Source organism: Nothoprocta perdicaria, unplaced genomic scaffold, assembly GCF_003342845.1.
Source record: "Nothoprocta perdicaria isolate Ctin4 unplaced genomic scaffold, notPer1 scaffold_0, whole genome shotgun sequence".
Lineage (NCBI taxonomy): Eukaryota > Metazoa > Chordata > Aves > Tinamiformes > Tinamidae > Nothoprocta > Nothoprocta perdicaria.
In genome coordinates, this window is record NW_020454092.1 from 15,734,305 (window position 1) to 15,746,849 (window position 12,545).

At 41.7% G+C, this 12,545-nt stretch overlaps 1 protein-coding gene across 1 annotated transcript in view; it reads right to left on the bottom strand.

The window, feature by feature from the left end:
- Positions 1-11,127: 11,127 nt before the first annotated feature.
- Positions 11,128-12,545, bottom strand: part of LOC112959750 (cytosolic carboxypeptidase 6-like) — a gene marked incomplete at its 5' end in the record, with an annotated part of 175,890 nt that continues 174,472 nt past the window's right edge. Inside the window, one exon of the mRNA XM_026053846.1 lies at positions 11,128-11,331. Within this exon, the coding sequence (XP_025909631.1) occupies positions 11,128-11,331 (204 nt within the window). The remainder of the gene's footprint in view (positions 11,332-12,545) is intronic.

The window sequence follows — 12,545 nt, forward strand, 5'->3', positions numbered from 1 at the left end:
GGACAAAATTTTTTTTTTTTTTTTTTTTTTTTTTTTTTTTTTTTTTTTTTTTCCTCCTTCTTCTTTTTTTCCCCCAATTGTATCAGCTGGTGAAAGGGCAAGAAAAGATTGCTTTCCTTACAAATCTGACTTGTCCAAGCACACACACTGGTTGCATTTCTCCAGACACAGCRGGATCAGCCATGTCTCACCTCCTTAGAAAACTCTTGCTAACAAAATGAATTTCTCAGGCTATGCAAAAACCTGAATTCTCTCAAGATAGACCAAAAAAGATGGAGAAGGACAAACTAAGTGATATAGCAGATATGAGAAGTTAGGTCTGGCTTTATGAGCTTTGTTTCTTTTATATGATGTTCCTTATGCTGAGACTCCATAGGTGCAAGCCATTTTTTGTGTGAGACAGGTTAACACAGAGTAATAGCTGAAGAATCCCAGCCAGTCTGCAAACTTCCACCGCATCTCTCTGCACCAGCTAATTCTCAGTAGCTCTCCCAGAGCAGTTAGCCCTCTCTTAGCATCTCCAGAGTTTCCAGACACATAAATAAACCAAGCACGGATAAATCGGGTCTGAAGGTCTGTTCTTCAGATGGATCTGGCAGCTGCCTCAGTTTATTGGCAGTTCATTTATCATCTCAAGAAAAATATTGATGGTTCTGGATACACAGGCCCTTTCTGTGTCCTGGCTGAAGGAAAGCTGTCCTTCCAGGCTGCCTTTGGAAAGAAAGTCAATGCAACAATTTCTACTTGGCAGGCACAAGGGATAAGATGCAAAGAGGAATCATTAAGTGAAGAAGAAAGAACAATAGGATGATAACCCTAGTGTCCAGGAAGGGCCTAACCTCAAATCCTCTCTGAAGCTAAGACTTAAACAAGGTATCACACCACAAATGAAGATGTGAGCCTGCTAACTGGCACAGTTTACTGCCACACATGGGGATACAGGGGGCACGAGCTGCATTCTGCCAGAAGAATCATCCACTTCTGGATCTTGAAGGAACCCACACRAACTCCAAGATAAAACAGACATAACAGCCCCAGAATACTGTAGACTTTCTCTCCTTATGCCTCTGAAATAATTCCAGCTCCACCATGCAAGAGTGTTAGCAATTCAGCCATCTCTTTTGGAAAGCCACAAGTTGCACATCATACCCTCTATAGCTACATTTCCTAGGAGAACAACTGATGCCACTTGCTCGCCTCCAAACCCCAAACTTGATTAAACCAGTTATGTTCCACCTGAACAATCTGCTTAGGGATTTACAGAAAGGAAGCCCGAGATTTGCCATGTATTGAGATAGAGGGAAGAGATCCCACTATGCACATGACCTCCAACCGTGTTGGAGCCAGCCAAATGTCTGCATAAACCAGACTGGTACAAGCATTTGCTACACATGGCACTTGGTTACCCTGCAGATCCCTTTCTCACTACACAGGAGGCCTTGAGTAGCAAGTTTAATAAAATTACAATTCAATTGTAAAGCAATTTTCAAAAGCTCCGTATTCCTCCAGCGGGTGCTGGTTACTAGACCAGGTGGACCATCAAAACTCAGGCCTATGACCAAGTTCAGTTATTGTACCTTGTAAATTCTGTGTACTGGACAAGCTGAACACATTCAGTTCATTAAGTGAATTGAATGAACACTGACTACAATTTGCCTTCACAATCTGAAAATATTCCCTCATCAAACTAATTTCCATATTTTGGTTCACAGAGAATAACAAGGTAGGTTAAATGACTTTAAACTTGGAAAAAAAAAAAAAAGAAGGTTGATATCAGTGGCATGGGGAGATAAGATGGAGTCCACTGCTTTGACCACTTAGGAAGCATATCAGACCAATTAGGAAGCATAAAATGAAGCTAGTGGATGGTGGGCTTTAAACAAACATGGTAGGAATGTGCAGCTCCCTGGCACAGAATGCTGTGGATGCTAAAAATATAAGCAAGTTCATAGTGACCATCTCTGACTCTGGGATTCCCACACCACTAATTGCCAGAAGATGGGAGTACTCAAGGGAAGTATCATTATATGCTTGTTTTATTCCCRTACTCTCCTCAGCCATCTGTATTGCCCTCAGTCAGAGACATGACCCTGCAGCGGACTGATTTTTGTCTGAGCTGGTTTGACTCTTCTTCTGCTTAGAGATAAGATAAGGGATATAGGATAGGACAACCTGCTTCTACAGAAACACAATGCTGACCTTTCTGAACACTAGCTCAACGATACGGATTATTTTCTGTCTGAGACATCTTTAGATTTTACTGACCTGGACAAAGTGTCAGCTCGGGGTGACAAGAAACTCCTATGGTTTGGGGTGGGCATGTAGTGGCCTTGCTTGAATGTGTATTCTCACTTCACTTATGAGACGTGCCTGTCATGTTTTTTGCTGCTTTCAACAGTTCTTGGTGGAGAAGATACAATTTGCTTCTCAGGATGCCATGAAATATCCTCTGTTAAGATTTGCAGAGACATTGAGGATAAAAGTTTTATAGAAGAAAAGAAAGTGAAATGAGGTTTCCACTCACTGTTGACAGGCCTGGRGGGCTCGGAGACACAGGCTGTTTCACATGACTTTCATGCATACTGTCCTCCTTTGGTTTCTAACAATAAAGTTGCAGCTGTCCCTATTAGAGAGATTAATTTTGGTCTCTCTCCTCATTCAGCTAGCTATTTTTCATGAAACTCACAGGAATATAATATCTCTGAGACCTTCATCACTGTCAAATTCAGTTGCAATTGGTCAAGAAGATGAGAAAACAGACACATGTATAGCAAGACATTCACTTCTTACCTGAGTTTCCAGAAAATGGATCGTGTTGCTATCTGTAAAAAAAAAAAAAAAAAAAAAAAAAAAAGGCAAGCAAACAGCTTAAGCTCCCATCTTGGACTTCCATTTAGGAAGCAAAGATTCTTGCAGAGCCTCTAGGCTATGAAATATAAAGGAGAGAAGGAGCAATTTAGGTGGGAGAGAGAGCACAGAATGGTCAAAACAAAGAGAATGAGTGTACGTAGGCAATGAAGCATCACCTATGAACAGCCAGGTGAGCCTACAAGACATGGACAACACTAATGTGAGAGGTAGGGGATACAGTCTGAAACTGCAAACAAGATGCTGAAGACACAGACGCAAGAGGAGCACAGACGCAAGAGAGAAGACTCGGACAGAAATGTAAAGATACAGAAAAGAGGGAAAGGAAAGCAAGCATGCAGACACACAGACAAGGATGACAGGCTGGAAGAAAAGCAGGCAGAGCACTGCAGAAGAGACATTGCAATTTTTCTGTTTACTGCTTTTTGAAAAACACTTCATTCTGAAAGGCTCTTTCCCCCTTATTCCCATTGACATTTGGGAAAGCTCCAAAGCAGCACAGCACTGGCTAAAGCCCTCGCCCAACCTAAGTCTTCAACCTACAGGCGTTTTTCTTGAGTCATATTAACCACTCCCCTTAGACATTTCCAATAAATTGTTAATATATTTTAAACCCTGCTCTCCATTGCCTTTCAGATTAGCCTTGCCCTTTCCTTTGCACTTAAGTTTAGCAAGTGTTACTAATAGGAATTTAACATTTACCAAAGAATTATTTTAACTACGGGTCTAATAGCATTTGTATGGTGCTTTGAGCACCCAAGAGCCTTGCCATCAGTTCCATATGCTTAGTTTTGTCTAAAGTTGCTTATAAGACAAAGGAAAGATACAAGTTTATAAAAAAAAAAGTCAGTTCAAAAGAGAAGTGTTCAAGACCTTGAAAGCCAGTTCAGGCAGGAGAGCAGTGCCTGCAGGGAGCTTTTACACTTGTGTATATTAGTAACACAATTCTGCAATCGCTCATATATTCACTATCGTCTCATAGTCATTCAACAAAAGCATCACTTGTGCTTGGTCTAAGTGTTTTCTCCTGGCTAAGAAGCACCCAGGAATACTTAAGGAAGGAATAGTAGGAAATTAGTACAGAATACTTATGAAAAAAATATATAACTGTATGTTTTAACTAGTAAATTTTGCATGTTTTATACCAACAACAAACACATTTTGAATTACAGAGTTTTGTACTTGCAGGCCACGGATATAATTAGCCTACCAGCAACCATAAGTCAATCATATCTTGACTGGRACTCACTGATGAAGACTTTGATCAGTCCCTTGGAGACAACAACACCTCAGTGACAATCTGGCACCAATTAGCATGCAGTGTCTCAGCACTGAAGAAATCTGAAGGTTGTAACAGTTGTAAAGCCAGCTTTGGGGCTGGCCTTCCTCATCTCGACTGGCATTGAAAGGATCAGTCCTCATGTCACCAAAAAAAGCCCTATCTAGRCCAAAAAGCACATTCTTAACCAGCACAGAACTAAAGACATATGGCAGGAAGCAGGGGTGATATTTGCACATGTGCCTCTGTTATATGCTTCTATGTCAAAAAGGTTCCTGATCCCAAACAAGTTTGTAAATATTGACAGCTCTCAAGTCAACCTGTGCAAATTCCCTAGCTAGACACACATCTACTGAAGTCTTTCTGCTCTCATTCTTCAAAGGCAGCAAGTTCCTGCACTTAGGTCTAAAACTGACTTGAAATCATTTCTTAGCTTTTGGGTCTCGATAGGCACTTTGGTTACATTCTGGTCCYGCAACAAAAGATGGAGTAGACTAGTTTCTTCACTGCATTTTGGTATCCTGGGGAAAGAAAGTAAACATGGGAGGAAACGAAGCCATTTCACCCTTGCGAGGTCCTCCTTTCACATCACAAAGGACACCATGACTCTGCAGCAAACCACGATGTCCACTACCTGAAAATCTGAAAGGGCATGTGGGCTCAGAGCACTTCTGCTAGGACCCTTTGTCCTACTCAAAACTAAATCCTGAGCTTGAAAACTTGTGCTTACTTTGATTCAAAACAAGCCTCTCAATGTGACTGCATCTCCCTTCCTCCCCACAGAAAGCCATGCAAATGCTCACCCAAATGGGAGGCATTGAAACAGCTTGGCCAGACAGATAAACCAATTACTCAACACCACCCTGAATGCATCAGTTAACTGCAAGACCATTTTGGTGCTCACATATATATGATGTTTGATACCTGGCTCCCAATCAAAAGGTAATGGGAATCATATGGTTAAATCCCCAGGAAATACTTTGAAAATCCCTTCCAAGACYGATATTCTATTTCAGCAAAAAAGTAGAATTCTTCCTTAAAAAAAGCCTTTATACTAACACTTTGCACTTTTATAGCATCTTTCATCTAAGGCTATCAAAGCACTTTGGCTTGCAGATGCTAAGAAATCCATTACAAAAATTATAGATATTCCTAACTTGACTGTAGTCGCTTGCCTTAATTTCCATTTCTTTACTGATACACCCAGACGCTGCCTGCATAGATTGATGCAGTCAATGCTACAGGCAACTAGATAAACAAATTTAAATACAAATACACACTCCCTCACTACAAACACACTCTTATAGAAAAATAAGCCTTTTTCTACAGCRCTGTCCACTGCACAGAGCTCTATCGGGGAAAAAGGCGTGTACTGCAATAGCACAGACTGCTTTGCACTTTCATTCCACTGCACTTCATTAAACAGACTTTCACCGTTTCTTAATTTTCTTTGAGCAGGTCCCCCTGTATATTTCCGATATGAACAAACACACAGATTCCTTCTGGGTATGAGCCAACAGCTGCAACCCTGAAAAATATCAGCTTCTTATATCATTAACTGAGTTTCCATGGTGCCCTGGGGCAGAGATATTGATGCTTGACAGCATTATCACTATAAAGTAACTTTACAACTCTATAATTTAACTCTATGCTTCCAGTAATATTAAGAGCATTAGAAATTGTGGCTGTAAACCTTGACACTCTTTCACAGGCTGTGGGATTGAAAGAGAGCTTTGTTTTCTGTCCTTAAGTGGAGCCCAAAACATGGTATTGAGAAAGAACCAAATACAGGTGAGATGATGTGCAAGCGTGCACAGGATTTTTGCAATGCATAGGAAAGTGCCTGTTTCTAGGAGCTTTGCAGAAGAACTAAACCTCTGGAGTTCTTTTCTTGAGTGTATCCTGAGTGTCTGATTTTTGTTGAAGTCTTCTTGGGAACAAACTCCAACTGAAGTTCAAACACAAGCCACACTACACAACTTCTGCAGAGCTCCCTTGGGTTTTATGTGTTGGGTGGGCATGAAACAGCAAGGGCTGCAATCTAGCTGGCAAGCTTCTTATTTTAAGGGTATCACTAGTATAGGCAGGAGGACCAGATCAGGCAGCTGTCAAAAAAGAAATGTAAAAAAGCCCCAGGTACCCTGTGATACAGCAGGCAGACTGAGGTCCTTAAGTAGTCTTTAATAGAAAGATGGATGCAAACAAACGACTCTTTCAAATGATTTAGCTTCTTAAGTTCAGAGTGGTCAAGCAGCAGGTTCATATTCTGATGGAAGTTAAGAATAAGAGTGAACGTGGTGGTCACAGCTGTGCTAACAGTCCAAGGTGTGATTTTGCCACCTGAGGAGACTCGAGGCAATCCAAGCTTTCTTTCCGCATGTACTGGCAATTATGCACACAAGCTGCAGCCACATAAATACATCTTTTATGTCCATAAACATGGGAGAGAGTTCAGCAGCGCAACTGTGCCCTGCTTTTTYAAGGAGTGCAAAGCTTCCAATTCAACACATTCAGTGAAATGGAAAACACCGAGTCATTGCCTTGTAAGTCAGCTCAGCTAKATCGTTAAAGGATCAAGCTCATTTCTCAGCTGTTTGTTATGTGTAAAAGACTTTCTTTGGGATAATATTAATAATATGCCTTTCTTCTCCAGCGTGCTTCAGCCCCAGCTACCAAAGTGTTTTACAAAAGAAGCACCATTAAATTCACACTGCAGACACTGAGGTGAAACTCTGTGCTTAAAACAGCCACACAGAGCAGCACCATTTCACCAGACCCCCTGTCCAGGGTCCCGGTCCCACTCAGAAGCAATTTCAACAAAAACAGCTGTACACATTAGATGACTAAAGGCCTTGGGATGGGGCCCTTCTCCACTTGAGGGAATCTGACTACTAAGATTAAAGCACACAACAGAGGCAGAACACGCTGGTAACTGCCCTGTCCACCCATCTCAGTGATTGCTCTCCCTCCAGCGAGCAGGCTGCTACCGGGCAGCAATCAAACCAGTTCTTGCCTAGTTCCAGCCTCCTCCACTCACGCCTTCCCACCTCATGGCAGGACTTTGGAGGAACGAAACCTTTGATGCTCTCTTGTGCAGCAGGGATCCGGTTCAAAACACTCCGGAAAACAAACCCAGTAGATTTGAGAGCTATTGATGTGAGTCTCCTCAACCAGCCCCTCTCCGGGCAGGCTGTGCCAGCTGCTGATGAGCGGCTGCCATGGGAAGCAGTGCCGGGYGGGAGATTGCTCATTCCTCTCCCCCTTTAATCCCGAGCTCCCGCCCAGGCAGGCGGCTGCTGCGTATCCAGACGGCTCAGCAGCCGAGTCCCTCGTGAATGTTGCAGAGCCGTTCACATGCCGTGTGTCATAAGCCCTGTAAATGCCTAGTAAAACATGGTATTTGTTTAATGGAAGCATATCAGCTCATTTTAAAGCTTCTTTACCTGCTGCTGAGCAAACTGTTGCTGCGCTGCCTTTTTAATCAGTTACCACCAACGTGCGCCTGTGTGAGAAGGGTTTTAAACAAGGTCTTTCTGTCCACTTACTTCCAGGCAACAAACCCACACGCCTGCAATCCTCTTATTATGCCCTCGAAACAGAGTCCATTCTCTGTTATCTGCAGTATGTGTTATCGCTGAACATGCTGCCAAGCCAGGCTCACCAAACACTTCCCTATCGTTTTTTGTGGACCAGGAACATATCACTTAGACACAGACCCACTAGCCACACACACTCACTTTTCAAGGGCTGGGCAATGCCACGTTCAGGAGGCTACGCCTGGCACGTGGCTTTCTTTGCAGGATAAAGGTGCAGGAGATGCTCCAGCAGCAGCCGCTATGATGTAGTGCTGAGTGAAGCCCAACACATGCATGCACCCACGTCAGCCCTCCTTGTTAGAGGGGACTCTGCCATGGGATGCTGCTACCCTGGTGCACAAATCCCAAACACACACGCCACGCGCAGACGGATGGGAGGCCTTTGCCACCGGATTTCATCTAAACACAAAGGCCCCAGGGTCACCTTCTGCTCTTGGTTTACACAGAATAAACTAGGCGTGATCCACTAAATGATGAATGTCTGAGGAGTTTGACTTAGGGGAGCACATTCAGCCCTAGTAGCTGCAGTAACTGGGAACAGCTTCTGCTTTCACAACACTCTCCCTCCTTTAATTCATTTTTTTACTTCTCATCATTGAAAATGTTAGTGTCCATGCTAACCATATCAGAATTCGTGTAACACTTACTAGACTGAAAGTTAGCCTCTCATTTTCATGTATGTAAGGTACCCATTTATCTCTATTAGTTACAAAATATGTTTAACCACACAAGTCTGAACAAAATGCACAGTCCTACCCAATGGAGAGGTGTATCTATTACAGGCTGACATAGAGGTTTGTAGAGATTGCAGTTTTAGTACCTAAGYCCTAAGAAACATGAAGACATTTAAAAAAAATCTATTAATCTGGTTATTCAACAGTATGATAAGGGTATTGTGATAGAGTTTGCTGTGAATATTGTAAAGAAAAAAAAAGCTGGCAGGTAGCATTATATGCTGCTGGTGCAAAGAGGGAAGACTATTCACAGTTAGTCCAGTTTTGTAATCTTGCAGGTATGTTTATTTCTACAAGGCAACTTTGGAGTGCTATTAGGCYAAAGTAATATTTTTTTTTATAGAATCTGGAGATTTTCAATAGTTTTGGTCCCTACATCGAATCAATATTACTAGTTTCTGGACATAGAGTATGGCCTGTTTTCTAGTCTCTGTTCAAGACTGTGGGTTCCCTGAATTTTAGATATTTTAGGCTGAGCATCAGCGAGCACTTCTTAAGCCAACACAAGAAGCTTTGAACAGCTCTACCCGCCCTGGATCCAGTTTCTGTTAAACCCAGAGATCAGAGTGGGACGAACAAAGCCCTAAGAGATAGGTCTGTGAAGGCAGGTTTCCTCAATGCTTTCCCTACCAGTTCACGGTGTTTGGGCTGACTGTATTCACTGCATCTATTTGCTTGACTTGCTGCCTGCGCACTGAGAGCTGAGAGCAGCACACCCGTCCTTGGAGCCCAATATGAACTGCCTGCCTGTGTCTTTGGTTCAGGTCCATTAAAACCTCTGAGCGTTAGTTAATCCGTGACTTGCAAATAGCTTGGAAGAGATGCTTACTTTAAATTGGAATCTTTTGCAATTGTTTTACTTCTGGTCACAAGCACTTTTGTGAGAGCAAAAACTTCCCTGCCAGAACAGGGTGTGCTTTAAACCCAGCCACTCAGGCTGGTCAGACCAGACCAGCCCAGAGTCCTCCTCAGGCAGCCCCTTTACTCCTATAAATAGGATGCTGCATGCATGAGGATAAGCAACATTCTGGATAGAATCCCTCTTTTGACAAGGAAAAAATAAAACCCACCAAGAAAAAAATGCCAGGAAACCATAAGACACAAGCAGAGAGSACTGCTCCAAAGCACCAGGACAAGTGTCTACTCTTTCTTCACCCAAACAGGCCAATCCTTGATGGTTCACTACTACCCTCCCCCTCAAAAAAAATCTATGTGGAAAAGGGAACCGAGCCAGCATGACATACAAGTCACCAAGGAAAACATATTTAAGGGAAGCATGATCTCATTTGTAGAGCAGCTCTTTCCACCCTTCATTGCAAAAATCTTTCTTGATAAATGAGACCTTTAAAAGGAGGATAAATAAGCAGTTGTCAGTGCAATGAGAATGAAGTGAGGAGGAAAATTTAAGATGAAACTAAGATGCATGTTCTTAAAAGGCCAAAGTACCAACGTAATAAAACCAATCCATAAAACTAAGCTAATGACATGACATGATAATTTCATCTGCAGTGACTAGATCCTGCATGTACACATATGCTGAAAGAAGCTGTTCCTCAAAAACAGTTAACATTTCAGGGCAAAATGAAGTCATATGTTTGCTACATCACCCTCACAAATTCAGCCCCTTTTCATTCCCCACTTTCCACATCCGTTCCAGTAAAGAAGTTGAACCCCAATAGTTAAGAACTGCTTTCCTTGCTTCCCATTTCTCATTCTTCTTCCACCCACAGTGTGCATGTAGGCATGGACAATGAAGAATTATGAATTCTTCAATGAAGAATTTCCCATCAGTACCCTAAAACTGTAAACCTTCTCTAACTTCAGAAATGCAGCAGAAATGTAAATAGGCAATCACAGCTCATATTTTTTTCCCTCTCTGCACTGTTTCCAAACCTGTGGATATTTCAAAAAGTTACCAAGATAGAATGAGAAAAAGAAACAATACACCCAAGACTAATGTCTAGGCATTGGATATTTGACCAAGCACAGTAACAAAAAGAAAAATATAAAAACAGACCACAAGACCAGTCAGAAGAATTTCTACGAACTGTTATGTTGAGAGCTGACTTAGAAGGATATATATTGCTTCCTCTGTTCCCCTTCCCCTGCTTTTTTTTTTAAGGAATGTGGGATTGGTTCTATTTGAGCCCTGAAAAATGTGGACAACTTTGTCAGTTTTGTTTGCAGAGTTGGCTTGCTATTTCCTTGAAAACCAGTACTAAAGATCTGGCCTGGAGGCAGCGGCAGAACTTAATGGACACTTTGGAGTCTTCTGACTGTGGCTTAACTCCAGGAATATGTTTTAGCTCAGTGCCAAAGATGCACTCTAGACTTGCTATTAAAACAACAATAAAATACGGGGATAATGAAAGGATAAGAAGGGAAATTAAGAAACAAATGGAGGAATGTGGAAGGGAATGGATCAGAAGCTCTCCAGGTCCACTTTCTATAACRAGTGTCTCAGACAATCTCCCACAAGAGGGAGATGGCTTATTTGATCTAATATGTCTTCCTCTTCTTGAATTTCCACACTATGGAGAATCAATATGAGGGAAATTAAAGCATCAAGAACAGACTCACATATCCACTTGTGTGTTCCTATCGCCACAAACTCTCATTGAGATAGAAGCATTTACCTTAAGTGTCCAGATCATGAGCACTGCAGCAGGACCCTGGATTGCAAAAGGATACATGCTTCTTCTGTGTAGGGAACAGCAGAAGTCGTTCCTCCCACGATGTAGCTATAGAAGGAGACTTCCAGCGTGTAGCAGTAGGATGTGTCATTTAAGAGCCCACCAAGAAAACGCCGTCCTGTCCCTGCCTTCACAGCATCACGGTTGAAGGATGTACTGGACTGCAAGAGGAAGAACATAGAGATGGAGAATTCATGGGTGGGATGAGGGTAGTGCTGGGACGTAGGCTAATAAAATTAGAAAATATCAAAAATTCACACTTCATTTAGATTGCACAGGAGATTTTCTTCTTCCCTACTCTTGTCTAATACTTAAAGAAACTCTGTCCTATGCAAAAGGACAAAGGGGACTCTCCAGACCCTCCATTTTAAAAAGTTTAGCTGTGTAAGTGGGTTCTTCCTCAGCACTAATTTTCCATAACCATTTTCCCATCACCCTCCATTTCGCTGGACTCTTTTAAGCAAAACAGAAATCCAGTGGCATTTTAATTTTAGTCAAACTTTCTCACCTAAGACATTTGACTGATTCTTAAATTAGGTCACACAAATTTCTACTTCACTAACTTAAATGTTAACTGTGTGTTGCTCTCTGGACAGAAAAATATATTGAACTATTTTATGGCATTAGCAGCACAGTGTAAAATGCAGTATTTTCTGCTGTCACTGAAGATCTGGCTTTAAGAACCCGACTGCTTTAAGATTGTTCATTTCAGAGGTGGATGGGAGGACTCTGAATATTTCCATCAATAAGTTTTAGCTCTGCTTTGAAGGTCTGACATCTGGAGACTAAAGGAGAGCTCATCTTCAGGTCCACTGAAGTCTCAGAGCCTGTTACTACCAACTAGGCAGAAAAACAGAATCTGATTTCATTTTGGTTATCAGACCCTATCAGAAACCTCATAACTATCAGACCGAGTCAGTCTGGGCTTTGCATAAGCTAATGACCACAGGAAAACGCTTAGTAGGACTAACTTGGATTTGCTGCATGAAACGCTTTAATATCTCCTTCTTTTTAAGATTTTTACATTGCCAGAGAAACATAAAGGATTCTTAACATAGCTTACAGCTCAGTCATCATGTCTACTGTGAATTCTGTGAGCTATCTCCATCTTCCTATTGAATCTTCAGCTCCTTTTTTTTCTAATGCAATGTTAGTATGTATTGTCCACCTTTTATTAAAAAAAAAGGAAAATGAGAATTTTATTTGAAAAAAGTTCAAAATGTTAAACTCCAAGATTGATAAAAAAAAAATCATACTAGCACTGAAATGAACAATTCTTGATGAATACTATATACCAGAAGATATAAAGAACAGAAATATCTGTGGTTTATTAGTATTCTGAATGTTTTGAATTCTCTCACGTTATAAAAAGGAA